Source organism: Pygoscelis adeliae, unplaced genomic scaffold, assembly GCF_000699105.1.
Source record: "Pygoscelis adeliae isolate BGI_AS28 unplaced genomic scaffold, ASM69910v1 Scaffold66, whole genome shotgun sequence".
NCBI classification, from domain to species: domain Eukaryota; kingdom Metazoa; phylum Chordata; class Aves; order Sphenisciformes; family Spheniscidae; genus Pygoscelis; species Pygoscelis adeliae.
The window spans coordinates 7,670,074-7,687,217 of NW_008825167.1; the positions used below are offsets into that span (position 1 = coordinate 7,670,074).

Genomic DNA, 17,144 nt, shown 5'->3' on the forward strand with positions numbered 1-17,144 from the left:
ATGTCTGGATGGTAAATCATCTCTGATTACAAGCAACATTGGATCAGCTCCTCTGGAGGTGCTCTTAAACGCTTGCCGAGTACACTGGCGATCATCTCCAAAGGTCAGGCACTTTGTAAACTCTTCACTCCCTGTGGTTTGGGGAGAGTATCTCACTACATGGCATTCCCATCTACCCACAAAGACATTAATGATTAACAATGATAACAGCTCTGCTTACTTAGAAAACTAAAATACCCTAAAGTCAAGTAAATCACAGTCCCTTGCGAAAGCTCGTTGCTGATTCACCCTCCCGCTTCAGCCCAGCCCTGGAAGTTTCCCTCTGCCAAGCAAAACCTTCGTGAGAGGAGAGCAAAGATGAAAGTCTGTGCTCCTTTCACTGTTGTCTTGGCTCTGACTCTGAGCAGTGACTGTGCAAGGATGGTAAGTCTGATTCTTCTGTTTTGGAGTGGTGGATCACCTACATGCTGGCTGGCAGGACAATGTTGCCTTGGGGTTGGATGAGTGAAGCCGCCGACCAGACCAAAAGGAAGAGCACTTCAAATGACAAACAAAAGGGATTTTCTGGAGGAAGGCTCACAGCAATGCTGACTAAGTGGCAGGCCTGTAGGATAGCTGGTCCCATACGTATCTGCATTTAAAGAAATTGATTACATCCATGCCCTGCTAGGGAGGAAGAACGGGAGGGGAGAAAGTACTACAAAAATTGAAATACTTCGAAAATGCATCTCAGAAATTGTTGACACAAGCAGGTACCTGCAGTAGCATGGAAGGAGAGTGCTACCCCACCAGACTTTACTGCTACCTGGTAACTGAACATGCCAGCTTAGCTAACCATCTCCTTCTTTTCAAACCTCTCCCTGGTTTCATACCATGCCCTTCAAAGCATCGTGTGCTTTGTCTCTTCTTTTGGGGTATGTCTGCAAGGCAGCTGCAGCACTGCTGAGCATGGCTGTGATGGTTTGACTTTGCTAGTTTGCTTAAACCCCACCATGGCCTGGCATCCACCATGGACTAGCAGCGCAGCTAATAGCCTGGACCCCCAGTTGTGTGGCTTTATGATTAGTGTTATTTCACTAGCTAGTTTAAAACTAGCTCAGATATACTTAAATGATGCTATAATCCTAGCTATCCCAGTGAAGTACAGAAGCATCTCCTTAGACATTACAGGCGAGAGCAGAGAGGAATATTCATGGCGCCTAGGAAAAGATCAGCCCTGGCTGAAGCCCTTGGAGACTGCACAGTGCTGGCAGAGTCAGTGTAGAGTGCAAAAACTGCTTCTTCCTCAGAACTGTTCAAGCCCTCCCTATATATCTTAGCAACAGCTTTGTCTTATCCCTACTTGTTATGTCCTCTATCCAGTTCTGCGTTCATGATGTGCTGCTTCCTTGACTGCTTTTGTGATATTTTTATTTTGCTCTAGTTCAGCTGTCAGCACCTTTGGTGGCAGCAGCACTTTATGTGTATTACCATTTTTATTATTTCCTGTGGCTCACAATCAGCTCAGCCTAGTGCTCTTTGCTTGCTGATGGGTGAACCCAAATGAAGGAGAGGTTGCTTTTTTAACTAATGCCCTGGGGGATACAGCTAAATGGCAGGAAAAGTCAAATGCTGGGATGTTATTTGTAACTGTGAACTCGCCCTAGAATGCATATATGCTTCCTGCCGAGAGAAATAGGAGATGTGTCCCTTGGTAATAGAAAGATACAACGGAGCAGAGCTTTGGCCTTTTTTGTGCTTGTGTTCCTTGTTTAACAGAGACATTTCACGAACCAGTGTTTATCTACCCTCTTTCACCAGACTGTGCCCCAGCAAAAATCACATGCAAATAATGAGATCTTTGCAGAAGCACTGGGAGAAACACAATTTCGGGGCACCCTGGAAAGCACGTTTGTCTCTGTAGGATGGTTCCCAGAGTGAATTTGTGTCTCCAATCCACATTCTTTTTTTTCTCTTTGTAGCACTACAAATCTGAGGCAGGAAGAGGCTCAAAACATGAGTTCACTCTCCCACAAGGTACAAAGTCAAATCCAATAGATTTCATGACAGTAAGAATGATCTACGTGTCTGTATCCATGCTGTGCAAATCAGTAGTAAGCCTGTCTTTGTTTCAACATGAATAAGGATTGTGGAATGGTTACGCCAATATTAATTTCTGTGTAGAGGGGAATTCGGGATTAGCTCAGGAATCTCAGGTAATTTTCCTTCAGGTGTGGATTAATGGGAAGGTGATGATGGGGTTTTAGTTTGTCTGAGCTGGTGTGGCTTATATTCACTCATAACATAGTGTGGCTGTAGACGTGCAACTCCCTTTATTTTAATCAGAGCTGCGTCTGCCCCGTGACTTTAAAGTACATAAGCTCTTTGTATGTATAGGCTCAATTTCTGCCACAGCCCTTGATCTCTCTGTGGGAGAAGGGTTTGAGCCCCATGCAATTTGCTAGGTTGCATTTGTTTTGATGGCACCTAAACAATAAAATCATAGAATCATAGAATAGTTTGGGTTGGAAGGGCCCTCTAAAGGTCATCTAGTCCAACCCCCCTGCCGTGGGCAGGGACATCTTCAACTAGATCAGGTTGCTCAGAGCCCCGTCCAACCTGACCTGGAATGTTTCCAGGGATGGGGCATCCACCACCTCTCTAGGCAACCTGTGCCAGTGCTTCACCACCCTCAGTGTCAAAAATTTCTTCCTTCTATCTAGTCTAAATCTACCCCCCTTTAGTTTCAAGCCATTCCCCCTTGTCCTGTTGCAACAGGCCCTGCTAAAAAGTTTGCTGCCATCTTTTTTATAAGCCCCCTTTAAGTACTGATAGGTTGCAATCAGGTCTCCCCCCGAAGCCTTCTCTTCTCAAAAATTATCTGTCTTCAATCAGACATCCTGGCTGTGTGTGGGCATTGCAGACTTCCATTTTTAAAGCTTTTGTTGTCCTGTGCTTTTGCTGTTATGGATTACATGAATTGGGCCATTAGTGGTGCCTTTATAGCTTAGAACAGTCTTTTACGTCCTTTGGCATGCCATATGTCTTCTGAATGGCGACGTATTTTCACAACTCTCCTAACTGCTTATAATGGGAAGTATCAGACAGAGAAGGTAAATATCTGAACATTTGCTTAATTAGTTCAGACAATGAAAACCAGGCTTGAAAAAGGGATAGCAGAAGGGCTGGAAGTAGCTATTTCACATTGACAGATAAGGGGACAGTTTAGGGCAGATAGAGTGACAACAATTCCAAGTGGTTAGGAAGGGTTTGGACAACAGGGAGGGGTTATTTTTTCCATAATGCTAATAACTGGCCTCAGGAGCTCTTTGAGATGATGAGTCTGGGCTTGTGAGGGTTAACGGATATCGCAAGGGTGTGCAGGAGCCCCAGCCATGACTGAAGGGGTAAGCTCAGGACAAGGAGCAGTCGTCGTACATTGTCACTGAGAAATGGAAATGTCCTGCACTGCCAGTTCGGTTGTACGCCCCATTTCTCTCCTACAGCAATGGTTGGCTTCCCATTCACGCTCCTGGCTCTCAAAACTGATTGCTTTTAGTTTAATGGTTAAATAAGCTCTGACAGTTTTTCATTGTCTTTTTTATCTTCAGTCTCTCTCATTCTCAAGACTCGTCTTGAAGGATTTTTTTCTGCTAGACTCCCACTAGCCTTCCTTAGACTCCCACCACCCTTCATTAGACTACCATCACTGGCATGGTGAACATAAGACTTGCCCCTTTTAAACACTGGTCCCATCAATTTCTCCCCACTTGTAAGGAATCTGCTTATCCTGAAGGGAAGGTGGTATGATCAAAATTATCTGTCTTCCCCCAGTCTTTAAAACCTTCTTTCTCCTGACTGTTTCTATTTCAGTTTGTACTGTCTGGTGCTTTAATTATTTTAAACAGATGTTACAATGTGATACAGAGCCTGAAAGTATACTACTTCAGAAATCAATTTAATATGCTATTACAATACTACATAATTAGAAATGATAATTGCAATTAATGAATATAATTGGCATTTGCTGTACCAGAAATTGCAATATATTTTGAGCTGAAATGATCTGAGATCTTTATTCTACCAGAGTCCATTAATCTTTGTTGATTCGGTCGTTACGTAGGATTTTGAGCCTCTTTTTATGTACTAGAAGTTGCAGAGACACAGAGTCCAAAGTACAGCTGAAAAACTTGAAGATATCTATCTTCATAATTTCATATAATAACATATAATATATACCTGTGGGTTGGATTTCAGCTGCATGATGAGGTTTTTATTCTTGTATTTCAGTGTTTACAGAGGATGGAAATTTATGCAAATTTCCTTTCCGGTACGGTGGAAGGTTTTATCACTCATGTTTATCAAATCTATTTTCCCGAAAGAAATGGTAAGTTAACATTGCTTACAAATGAAGACAGCATTCAAATGAAAATGTCATCCTTTTAGTGCTTTAATCTTCTTTTTGGAATAATTAATTTGAGCTTGATGTCATGCCCAAGGAGAACCATGCAGTTCTCCTGCTTATAGTCATGGCCCTCAGGTCAAGACTCGTGCTCAGAGGTGAGGGAGCCCAGGCACGGGGTCTCCAGGGCCACAGAAAGCTCAAGAACTGCAGAAATGTTTCCTCCTTGACCTTCATATTGGAATTGCAACTTACATGAGTGGCAAGAGCTTGTACAGAAAGGGCAGGTCTAATGAAACAACCTGATAGAAACCCTCTGCTGAGGGAGAAAGGAGAGGTACAGAGACTTGTAAGAGATGACACTCGGTTAAGGAATTGTTTGATTTGTGTGGGCCATACTTGTACTGCAGCAGAGACCACCTGATTTTTGAGGAAAGTTGTTGCTATCCAGATTGGCGCCAGGCCCCTTTTGGACAGTGCAGTATTAAGAGGTGAGGTATTACTCGTGCTTGTTGGGTAATGATTCATTCGACTAGTGTGTTTAAGGCCAGGTCTCCTTATTTTGGGCAAAGGTTATTCTTTTACATACGCAGAAGTTGTTAAAAGTATTCATTATTCATTTTGGGGTAGGGGCAGTCAGATGGGAACCCTACTGCAGCAAGCACTGAATAAACACGACTAACTTTGCAGACGAACCTATCTAATGGGCATCTATTAACAGGAATCAAAGGCAACAAAGCAGGGAATATATGGGTACCAGTAACGTGAAAATATATGCACAGATGAGCTATGTGAAAGTCACATACTTGCATGTTTTCAGGGTGGAGATAATATTTTATAGAGTTTATTTTACTTGCCCATGCAGGGCAGAGCTCTCATTTTTTATATTGGACTGTCTAATTTTTTCATGATCTGTGTCATCTTTCTGATGGCACATCTGTTTTAAGTGTAAGTGCTGGTGCAACATAAACAACACAACACATACCTTCTTATACAAATAGACATAGAGCTTCAAGCTAGGAGAGCGCTTCTGAATTTCCCCAACATCCATAGATATAATCCAGATAAGAAAAGCCTCAAGAAAACAAGAATTTGAGAATATCTTAGCTAAAGGAAGGGAACTGGAATAATTTTCCAGTTTTAACCCTGTCTTTGATGAACTGTAGCCACAAAGAGTTTGACCTTTGGACCCGCTTAATTTCATGCAATGATGGATCTTGTTAATAGATGGCACTCTGTGTGTTAGGCCACAGAAATGGAAAAAAATGGAAAAAACCCATGAATGGATGGGATCCAAGGTTAGATCCGGTACAGTGGAAGGTTTCATAAGAGCAACTTGCTCTTATGATTCCGATTTTTAAAAAGCCATTTACAAGCAGGGAGATGAGGAGGAAGACAGCTGGAGCTGTTTGGTTTTGACAGGCCATTTCACCCCATAGCTCACCTTCTGGCCAGTGTTTACTCTCCTTTCATAAGCTAAAAGCAACCTAACGTGTGACTTCAGGCACAGAGATGCTGGGAAAAGAGCCCTGAATAGCAGTTGGGAAACCTGCTCTGTGCATTTTGGTGTGACTTGACACTAGCCCATGCCGGACTGATGCTGAATAACTGAGCCCAGGGGACCTGGCAGGCAGCAGGCGAAGGCAAGGCTTGTGTCCTTCCTGCTCCTGCCTGCCTGTGAGCTGCTAGTAAGGATGGAGATGATGGGAGGCTGGATGCAACCTGCCTTTCTGGGGGCAAATGCAAGGAGACCAGACCAGGAGAGTGCTGGATTATGCACTTAATGAGTCCATGTCCTTAGTTCTCAAGTCATACTTTAAGGCAGGACTACAGGCAGGACTCTGTAGTGTGAGCCAAAGCCTTCTCCAATTGGCTTTAATTTTATTATATGTTTTCTCATACTACATATGACACATATTATGTGCTAGCCCATCACATTAAGTTCAATAAAAAGATAGGCCTCCCGCAGAAAGCATTTAAGAGCAGTGTCTATCTTAATACAAAGCTGGATATCTCATTTATGAAAGCTACTGTGTTGATTCAAAGGGCTAAATGTGGAAGGCATTCAGACACAACCTTGTCCATTTGTAACATTAAATGTTTCAACATAAATCAGAGTCCTGACCACAGAAACCTCTCCCTACTTACTCTGAGAGCAACAAACAAGTTGTATCTTTATAAATATTTATCGAAAACACAGGAAAGAAGACAAAATAATTGCAGTATTCAAATAACAAACTTCCTTTAACAGCATCCTGTATTGCATTTCCCTTTAATTATAATCTGTTTTCACAGATAAATTCCTATTTAGAGGCCTCTTACCAAGTACTAAAGATGTCATGTAAATTTGCCTTTTGTGTTGAAGAGAAAAAATTAGCTGGAACTGTTGCTAAAGTTCATTGGTACCTCCAGAAAGACAAAACAGTGTAAGGACAGACAAAATGGGGGTGCAATGAACACCTGTAAGAGCAAATGGGGGGGGTGGTCTGAATTGCAGCCAAGCCGTGGCTGCAGGGATGCTGCCAGCACCCTGCCCCTGTGTCCCATGGTAGGATGGGTTCCCTTGAGATCCTGCTCAAGGGGAACAGCAGGAGCAGATTTTGGCTCAGATTTTGGCTGTGACTTGGAAGGCGTTGACTCATACCCTGGAGAAGCCTTATCCTGTGCTCGAATGCTGGATGTGTGGGTCCCCATTGTGCCAGGTTGCAAGGGTGGGCTTAGGTCTGCATAGGACGGGCATGGTCTTTCCATCTTCTCTGGAAACAGGAAGATTTGATACTTTGGCCACAGACTGAAAACAGTGCAAAGGCAGGCCTTTTGGTCAGCTGGATTACAATCTGGAGAGTTTATGCCAGTCCTGGAAAGGAGAAGGGCATGTGGGGTGAGCCAGGAGACACCAAACATCAGGCTCTGGATTTTGCTGGTGCTGGTGGTGGTTGCTCTGGTGTTGTCAGGTGAAGTCTGGCCATTTTTTGTGGTCAGGACAATGCCTAAAAAGGTCTGAGGGAACCTCCAGGCCTTGAACACAGTGCCAGCACCAGGCATGACAGCAGAACTCTTTCCTTCCACCAGTGTGGCTCTGGCCCGAGGCTTTGCTTGCTCTCCAAAACGTCCTATTATTAAGGCTCCCAGTGCTCCTAATAGGTAAAATAGCCCACTTTCCATTTTTCCTACCTACCAGTTAGGCCTCATCTGTGGTACACGATTTTGTCCGTCCATTCCCATGTTGTTTACCACACATGGGTTTAAAATGTTGTTTAAATCAGTCCCTAGTAGTGGACTTTTCTGGTGTAATTAATTCAGTATCTGTGTCTTTAAGTTTTCACTTTTTTATTAACAGTTTTATGTGGCAGGCTGATGTAAAGACATTTGTTATCTCATAAATTTAGAGAGTGGGCCCATTTACGAGTAGCACAAAGAAACAATAAGCCCATTTGGTTGGTGTGGCTGCTGGAGGTAACATCCCGTGAGACCAAAATGTCATCACATTTTTGGTAAGCCTCCCAGCAAAGAAGAGATTTTAAAAAGATAAGGAGAGAGACTAGTGCAGTAGCTTTGAGGATGTGCATTCACATTACGTGAATGTGCAAGAAGCCTGGCACTGGGGAGGCAGCCTGGCATCACAGGGGAGGACCAACCTCTTCGTAGTCACTGCGAGGCGACAGGGAAGGAGGGGACTGGTTGTGAAGAGCATCGGGTGGGAGGACCAGTGGGTTGTGGAAAGCTGGTGGAAGAAGCCTCTGATGACAAAAAACATTTAAGAGGGAAAAATTAAATTGTTCATTCGCTTAGAACTTGGCTGCTACTGGACAGACTGCAGAGAGTATTAATTTGCATATAAATTGTTTTTTCCCCCCTAATGATCAGAGTTTGCTTGAATTCTTTAGATGTATACGGGGCCTTTTCCATTTGCCTCTCCCATGCTGCTCAGTGTAACGTTGCTCTGCTAAATCAATAATTACGTCAGTTGGAAAAGTTTGGATTCTCCTTCCCCGTCATGGCTGGCACAGAAGAAGTGTTCAGCCAGCAACAGTTTTGCCAACAATGACACAAGCTGTGCACTGCTGAGAACCACTTTTAACTTACTCCTTACCTTAATCCTCATGCGTAATAGGCCATCCTTTAAAAAAGCATGATCTACTTCCCACCAAAGGAGCACAGAGAAATTTCCATTAACTCCCAGCAGAGTCGCACTGGCCCTAATGCCTGTGAGAAAACAGCCTCTTTAAGAACGTGTCAAGTTAATCTGCACTAGACTACCAAGCACCTTTCTTTTTGTGCACCTTATATAATTGAGGTCACCAAACTTAATATGTGTGGCCTATTCAGATGCTCCATAGGAATTAAAGCATTTTAAATACCACATAGCATCTAATTAAGAAGCAAAGTAGGGCAGTTAAAATGGTAGACATGCTCTACAATAAAATTTCAATCTAGCTTGTGACGTCCTAGGGTGAAAAAATACTTGATAACACAACTGTTCAAGGTATGATAAAAACACACATAATAAAAATAGATTATCAGGCATGTTAAAGCAAACTCCTATTTCTTCCAATACTGTATCATTTTCCTGTGTAGTGGCAGCTGATATTTATTATGCTGCATTAGAACTGGTTAGGGAGGATGTTTTGGTGGACGGCGCACTGGGTCACAATGTGGACCTCCAAGGTTCAGCCTTGGTTCAGTCACACACTCCCTGTGTGGCCTCGGGGAAGCCTAGAAGTCTACCTCTGCAAATGGAGAACAGCAGCTTAATGCTCCTTGGAGTGCTCTGAGCCTTGGAGATAACAGGCTGCTGAGGGCAAGGAAAGTGTGCAGATAAAAGAGTTGTCAAAGTTTGTCTCGGTAGGATTCCCACGGGCGGCATGGCATGCAAGATTCAGCCCGCTGCTCTGCAAAAAGGAGAGTTTTTATCTGCGCATTTGGAAATCACCCCCATGTCAGTTATTTCCTCATTTTGTCTGGCAAGGTAAAAAATAGAAATACTTTAAAGGAACTGAGTGCAAAATACATTTGCCACTGAAAGCCAGGAAAAAGTCCCTCTGCGGACAGTCTCCTGTCTCCACAGATTATTAAAGTAACTGGCAGGGAGAAAAAAATGGGTTGGGTCCTCTTTTGCTTGTTTTGTAATGAATAAAGGAGACATAATTTATTTGCTTTTGTTTTGGTTTTTATTTCTGTCTTTCATTTTCTAATCTTAGAAATAGAAAGAAGATTGGGTTTTTCTGGAGGATTCATTGGAGATCTCAGGTCCTGCTTCCACATCTCATTCTTAATCTATATTTTGTTGGAGAGAAATGGGGCAGAGCATCTTTAACAAAAAAAAAAAAAAGCACATTTTTTCCTCTGGTGTTAAGCGATTTTCAATGAAACAGATGCTAATTAGGGAAAAAAGTATGAATTTCCAGGTTGCTAAAGAATGAAGGACATATATATTTTCAGTGCAAACATCCAGGTTGTTTAAAGCTGCACTAAACTGCACCTTTAATTCTTTTCAGGTGTTCAACAACACATAACTATGACCGCGACAGGAGATGGGGACACTGCGCTTTGTTGCCCAAAGACCACTCAGGTAAGGCAAGCCATTGCTGAGTTGCTCCAGATACATGGCTCCTACTTTGCCACCTGCAGTAAGGAGGGACGATGCCTTCAGTGCTGCTTTTATTTGGTGCACACAAAAAAATCCTTCATATTACCTGTTTCCGGAATCTCTCTGTGACTCTGCATAACCATAGCATTGGACTGTGAATATCAGACAGTCATGAATTCACTCTCTGTTGACTAACTTGAAGTCATGGAGAGGAATCATGGTAATGCCAACACGGAAATCTGAACTCCTGCTGGAGCCGGGCACAGAGGTGATCATCTTCTCCTCCCTCACGGCTTGGATGTGCCTTTTAGTTTTCCCCTCATTTAATCAGCTGCAATTTCTGTCTCTGACCAGTTACTTTTTTAGAAGGTACAGAAACATTTCACACCCTGTACAACACACAGCCATCACTTCCAGCTGTCCTTCCTCAAGATCTCAGGGTAAAGAGCAGACCTTCAAAACCAGACTTCTTGGGCTTTGGGCTGCGTCAGAGAAGACAAGAGGACAGATGCATTCATTGCAGGAGAACTGAGGGACAACGAAAGAGTTACTTAGCTGAGCAGTGCTACGGCTTCATGTGGTCACCACACTCCAGTGCTACAATTATCTCATTGCGATAGTCTGCCTAAAATGAGAAGCCAAGGTCTGCGGCAAACTCTCCTTTCTATATAAGTTGCTCTAACTGACACACTGGGTGAAAGCATCATGTCCCAAGCAGTTCGGTGGGGAACATGCATCCCTGTCCTCAGCAGTACCTTGATGGCTGGCCCTTGCTTGTCTCTGTCTCCCCAACTTGATGTTTCATGAGCTGGATGCTGGGGAATCTCATTTTATAAGGAACGTATATATCTAATTCTCAATTTATACAGTGACAGACCAGCACTGAAAAATCAGGTGTTGCACTGATTGGACTTGATCTCCCTGAGGTTTTTTTTGGATCTGTGTCTAAATGCTGATCATGTTCCTCTTTTCTCCTTCGCACAACTTGCAAACGTGACCTGTCTTGTTTAGTCTGCAGGATACGACCAGATGCCCTTAGATGTTCGCTTCCCACTTTCCAACGAAGGGCATTTTCCTTCATCCCCTTGCAGGGAGTTCTCCGTCATGTCAGGAGACTCATTGCCAAGCTGATTACAATCTACCAGAGCGCTTGAAAAGCCAACGTTAGCTGAATCATGCTGAGAGTCTAAAATTAAGCAGTGCACAGCATCATCATTTTAAACTTAACAGCTTTAAGTTATTTTCCAGCCTGGCTTTAAAACAGATCAACAGTAGATCAGAGACAAATGACCTAACCCCAAAACAAGCAGCAATGCATGTGCCTTTGTAATGCAAGTATGTCAGACACGAACGTAAACTTTACAGACAGTTCATACTTACAAGAGTAAGGTTATGAGAGCTGCACTTACATATTCATGAGTGCCCTCCCAGAGCTTAAAATGTTGGAAGTGGTAACTTGTGACTGCTTTAATCCTCCACTGAAAGAAACACTGGCTGTCACGGTGGTGGCTGGCTGACTCAAGGAGGCTTTTCCAGTAGCTGAAGAAGGAGCTCTCCAAGCCTAGCATTGCATTTCTGGGGGTGCTTTGTGCCACCTCTGTCCCTCCTTCAGCCCATCGCCATGGCCCTGCCAGCCCCACATGCAGCCGTCTCCGCAGCGAGCTGGCTGTCCGCAAGACTTTTTGGGCTTTCTGGCTCATTTTTGCCTGTTACCCACCGCAGCATTGGATACGGTGGTTTGCAACAAGAAAGCCATCCTGTCTGCCTGCCCCTCATTGAGGGGTATCGCTGTCAATATACCCTAGTCAATACACCCTAGTCAATATACCCTAGTGCCAGTGAGGGCCTGCCCTGGCTGCTGTTTTTTCTCCAGAAAAAGATAGTTACACATATGAGAGAGGAAAGGAAACAGAAAAAAGGATGGGGTAGCTGGAAGAAATCACTGCTGGCTGTTACAAAGAAAAGACTCTATTTCTGAAAGCATTAAGAATTTTGTAAAACTAAATTAAAAAGTCTTTAGCTGTTCATTTCTTTATAAACATAAGTCTACTTATTTTTTGAAGCAGCAAGCACTGTGTTTGGACTTGGAAAAGGTTTAACAGATCACCAGCCATAGCTTAAAGAGAAAAGGTTTACGGTGAGGTTGAAAGGAAGGAGCAGCATAATGGCTGAAGGGAATTTCAAGCAAGTGGGAGGAAAGTTTGCCTGCTGGGAAAGATAGCTAGGAAGAAAGAAGCAGTCAAACTGAATATTGCTGATCTTTAAAATGTGGAAAATATAAGATTTTTTTGTGAAAAAAATCCACTAAAATATTAAATCTTTGGGAGAATCTCAACCGCTTTGTAGACACTTGAAAAACCGGAAAAAAATGAAATTCTGGGGGGAGAGAATATCCTTTGGCCATGAGAGATTGGTGAGGAGTGTGTGAACTGGGATGGGGAATAAGCTGCTTGAAAGCACAAGCTGAAGCCTGCACTCCCCACAGGCCAAGAATACCATGTGTACCTGGGGAGTCGACTTGAAACCATTGGAGCTGCTTACAAATTAGTGTTAAGCAAGTCTTGGAGGCATTGATGCAGAAAAATACATCTGCCAACTGCAAGAGAAAATTTGACCAAAAAGTGTTTAGCTTCAGGATGAAGTGAAGCTCAGGTATGAAGGCTCTGGTGGAGGGGGGTGTTAGTACTGCACTGTACAGAGCCAGAGCTTGCCATAACAACACCCAAGACGCCTGTTCAAACCCCTCCTGAAATCAGTGGGAGCTTTATCTCTGCCTTCAGGTTTCCAGAGGGTCCTCCACTCCTGCCTAGGACATCTCTGTGGAGACCGTGTGTAGTACCTGCCCGATGTGACCCCCTTCATACACATGGGCCAAGAGGGCTGTGAATGTGTAGTTCGTATATATGTACATATATATGCATAACAGTGCAATGCCCCGATGTGTGGGACTTCCAGATCTTGGGCAGTCTGTTAGGACTACTGCTCTGAATGTCTGGAAATCTTGGACAAAATGGCCAAAACCCCAGGGAGGCCCAGACTTCGGAGAAAAGTGCCAGACGGTGAGGTTTTTTTGAGACGTTTGGACTGATATGGAAAGAAGAAGTAGAGTGGTGTGGACTGCGTAGGCAGGAAGAAGAGGCATCGTCCCAGGAGGGGCTCTGGGGAAGAGCAGTCCCAGTTCTGGGAAAGGTGGGTGGCAGAAACAGAAAGTTTTTGTGGGAAGATATGGTTAGAAAGGTGTGACAAGGTTACTGCTCGTTCAGCAGAGCCTCAGAGAGGTGAAGCAAGAACTGAGTATTTTTCCCGTGAGGGTGGGGAGATACTGTTGGGTGGCTTCAGACATTGGCTGAGCTTGCAGGGACTTGGCACTCCCCAGTTAATGGCTAGTTAATGGTGGGCAGGATTCCCTGCAGGGAACTGTGATGTTTCCATGTGCTTATGAACAGAAGTTGTTCCTGGACTCCATGGAAGGTGGGGAGGGGTGCAGAATACCCTGGGGAAGTCAGGCTGGAGTTGCAGGTAGGATGCAGTGAGGGACTCCGACTGGGAGAGAAATGAAGGACTGGAAGTGCTCTTTGCAGATTTGACGAGGGTAAAAAAAATGACTTGAGCACTGCTGTACCAGAAGATGGCCTGGAGATCAAGTCATGGTTTGGATGTGACGGGAATAGGAAATACAGGATTTTCCTTTGAGGAAACATTACACCACTAGAAGTTTCATAACTATCAAATGGCAGGAACAGTAGGAACGTCACTGCCTTTACTTGCTTTCCCTTGATGTTATCCTGGAGTGAAACTACCAGTGAATACACCCAGGCCTGCTATCTGATATCAATTACACCACTCTAGTCTGAAGTAAATATTTTGATCTGTGCAGGGGAACCTTCACATTTACACCGCTGTAGCAAAGCTCAAGATATGCCTTTTGTGCTTCGCTTCAGCCCTGTATGTGTGTGCCTGTGTTTCTATATGTTGCATCCCATGCTAAGGACCACACACTCTAGCTGAAGGAGCACCTGGATTGAGTAACTCTACAGTTGCCTTCGCAGAGTTTGACTAGCCTTAAAAAAGAGGATTTGAATGCAGACAAGCTGTTGGGCCAGCTCTGCAGCGGGTGTAAAACATGATGTTGGTTGACTTCAGGTGAGATATACCCCTTGACACCGCCTGAAATCAGGAACAACGGCTGGCCAGCAAGACTCTTACACCTTTTGCATTGCACATTTCCAAGTAAAGCTTCCATTACAGGGATAGGAAAGTTGTCTTGACACACCCCCTCCTCTCCCACCCTATTTTCCCATGATTTAGAAAATTCCTTAAAAAGCAGACATACATTAGACTGGTCCAGTTTAATCTTGCTTGGCCTGATTTACTTGGATGTGTCCTTGTTTTGCTTCAAATTTTTTTCCTTTGTTCCATGCTTCAAAACTTTTTCCTTTGTTCCAGCTGTCCGTTCGTTTTAGACAAAATCAGAAAATCCATAGCAAATTTTTCTGTCGAGGGTTGTCCTTTGTGTAATTTGAGAGAGAGATGCATAATCCCGGTCTTTGATGTTGAAATGCGAAGCATGCAGGGCAGTAATCCGGGCAGAGGCAGAGCTGCAGCCTTCCCTCCCCAGTGTAAAGGCACAGCTCCATCTTGTGGGCATTTGTGCCATCGTCTTCCTCACCACAGTGGCGGTTCTGGCAACTTCGTGCGCGCCTGGACCTACCACCTTCGGACAAGTTATTCTGGAGAAGAAGGTTCGGCTCAGTGATTTACTCTACGGTTTTTAAAAGCTGGATAAATATAGCTGCTATACAGCTGGAAACAAAACCATTGTAGATTGGTTGGATAAACATTGTTTTAGATTAATAGGTTTTATTGAAACCACTGTGCATTGAACCAAAATGGTTCATGTAACCAAGCCAACGCCTAACACTGCAAAGCACGGCTTATCTGGCTCCTATTAACAACAACTTCTTATGTGGCCTGCCTAGATCACTGCGCAAACAACCCTTGCCAAAACGGAGGGACCTGTTCTTTTGCTCATGGCCATAGGATGTACCACTGTACCTGTCCCGAGGAATTCACGGGCGAGAACTGCCAGATGAGTAAGTATCTCCTTCTGTGAGTGTTACAACATGAAATACGAGCAGTAAGTAGAGCTCATTAACGTTTGCTTAATGAAAAGGTAGTGCTGTTGTGATGGGAGAGACCACTGCAGCATGAATGTTTGTGTAGGCGGATTTCCAAATAGTTATGACAGACAATCCATTACTGACAGGACAGCTGAAAATAGCTCAATTATACAGTTATAAATCCTAGCATGCTCTGAGCCAGTGAGATGTTAAGATATGGGAAACATAAAGAGCCTCTTCCCCTCCCTTTGCTGTTTTTAAGATCTGAATATCCCTTACATGACTGGAAATGACTACTAATATCATCCAGTACGTAGGGCAGGGAGACATGAAAAAACAACAAAATTTCAGGTGATGCCTTATCCCTTATGTCTATGCACACACGGGTCCATTCCAGCTTTTCCTGTGATGGCAGCTTTACACCTGGGCAGCTACTCCACCTTCAGGGGATTCATTTCCAAAGGAGGAGGGTCAGGCCAAAAGGCTTTGCTTGGGCCATTTTTGCGGTTTCATGGTGGTGTCACTCCAAATTTACTGTATGTCAAGCAAGGAATTAGGCTTTTACACCGAGGGTTTTCAGTTGTGCTAGCTGTTGTTTAATGAAGGCTTTTCCCTGCAGCTCTAGACTTCTCTCCCACCATAAACAAAGAAGCCTTTTTCAGTCCTGGTACTCCACTGTCTCTAGCACAGCCCATCATCTGTGGATGATGCAGTAAAGTGGGACAGACACAAGTATATACCACTGATTTTATTTTTTGTGTTTGCTGAATGAACTTTTGGAGGGGCTTAAGTAATGGTGATGCTGTCATGCTCACAGGGCTTTAGGAGAAAGCCACCTCTGCCTCAAGGTCCTTGGAGCTGCTGCTATAGTGGCTTAGTGCCTCCACACTATGGAGGCTGGCTTGCTTGAGAAACACTGTCAACAAACACGTGCCTGCTCAACAGGAAAAAATGGATGAGCAGGGAATGATGGAGGCTGTGGTGCCATTCCTTGCAAGAAATAACCTCAGAAAGCTTGTGTTGTTTTTTAAACTGTGTTTCAGAGAAATGTTTTGACAACAGTCTCTACGAGTTCTTTGATGTGGGCATGAGCTGGTCAAGAGTCCAACAAGGAGCTGTGGAGCAGTGCGTGTGTGTGAATGGCCAGATCGAGTGCGAGAGTGTCAAACACAAAAGTAAGGCACTATTTTGTATTACAGCTGTGGCCTGCAGAGAGCGGAGATAAATGACAGTAAGGATATCAAAGCCTCAGTGGTGTTATACACAGTAATGCTGCTCTTGCAGCTCAGGTACCCCCCCCCAAAGAGAACATTTTAGCTTTCCTTTCCATGTGTAAGCACTAATGCTGACCCAGGAAATCACTTCAACATGTCCATCCTTCTTTGAGGAAGCAACTATATGCATTAAGCTGAATTTTAGGGATACACCTCAGTGTTTTCTTTGAGAGGGATGCAGTTCTGAACTGCATGTGTAAAAATATGCAACAGATTATATAGTAGAAGTGGTAAAATTTCTCCTCCAAAACTGTAACATGCCCGAGAGGCACACCCTCCTCTGCACTTCCCCTGCGCATCTACAATCGCTTCATATCGCTCTTTCACCCCTGGGTTTTCTTCCCAAGCCTATTCCACTCTTGAGTTGCCATCAGGTAAACTCTATCCGCCTCCAGGATCCTATATGCCCTGCATCGACCCCGGAGTCCCCGTGATTTTTGGCCCAACATACCCATTCCTGGCTGGGGTTATACTTATGTTATGAAGCCTCCTCCTTGTTTTGGGGCTGCCAGGTGCCCGACACAGCTGGCCAACTAGCTGCAGGGCATGTGCTTTGGGTTGTCACTTGTCTGATGAAGCCAGCATGGCACCTCCTTTTTGGAAGGAGAGATGGTGGGAAGCAAACCATATGCCTCACCTATATGTGTGCTCTGGTATGGCTATTCTGTTGTTCAGTTTGGCTGACTTTTACCCTGCCCAGACTCCCAAGTAACTTACAGTACTGAGTAAAAGAGCCCTTTGAAATAGGTAGGTGCTTTTATTCCCACCTTACAGAACTG

The 17,144-nt window shown here is 44.1% G+C and overlaps 1 protein-coding gene across 1 annotated transcript in view; it reads left to right on the forward strand.

Annotated features, from left to right (window-relative positions):
- Positions 1-273: 273 nt before the first annotated feature.
- HGFAC (HGF activator) overlaps positions 274-17,144 on the forward strand; it is a 45,450-nt gene continuing 28,579 nt past the window's right edge. Inside the window, exons 1-6 of the mRNA XM_009328818.1 lie at positions 274-423; positions 1,962-2,016; positions 4,270-4,366; positions 9,880-9,953; positions 14,951-15,064; positions 16,135-16,266. Of these exons, the coding sequence (XP_009327093.1) occupies positions 358-423; positions 1,962-2,016; positions 4,270-4,366; positions 9,880-9,953; positions 14,951-15,064; positions 16,135-16,266 (538 nt within the window). The 5' untranslated portion in view covers positions 274-357. The remainder of the gene's footprint in view (positions 424-1,961; positions 2,017-4,269; positions 4,367-9,879; positions 9,954-14,950; positions 15,065-16,134; positions 16,267-17,144) is intronic.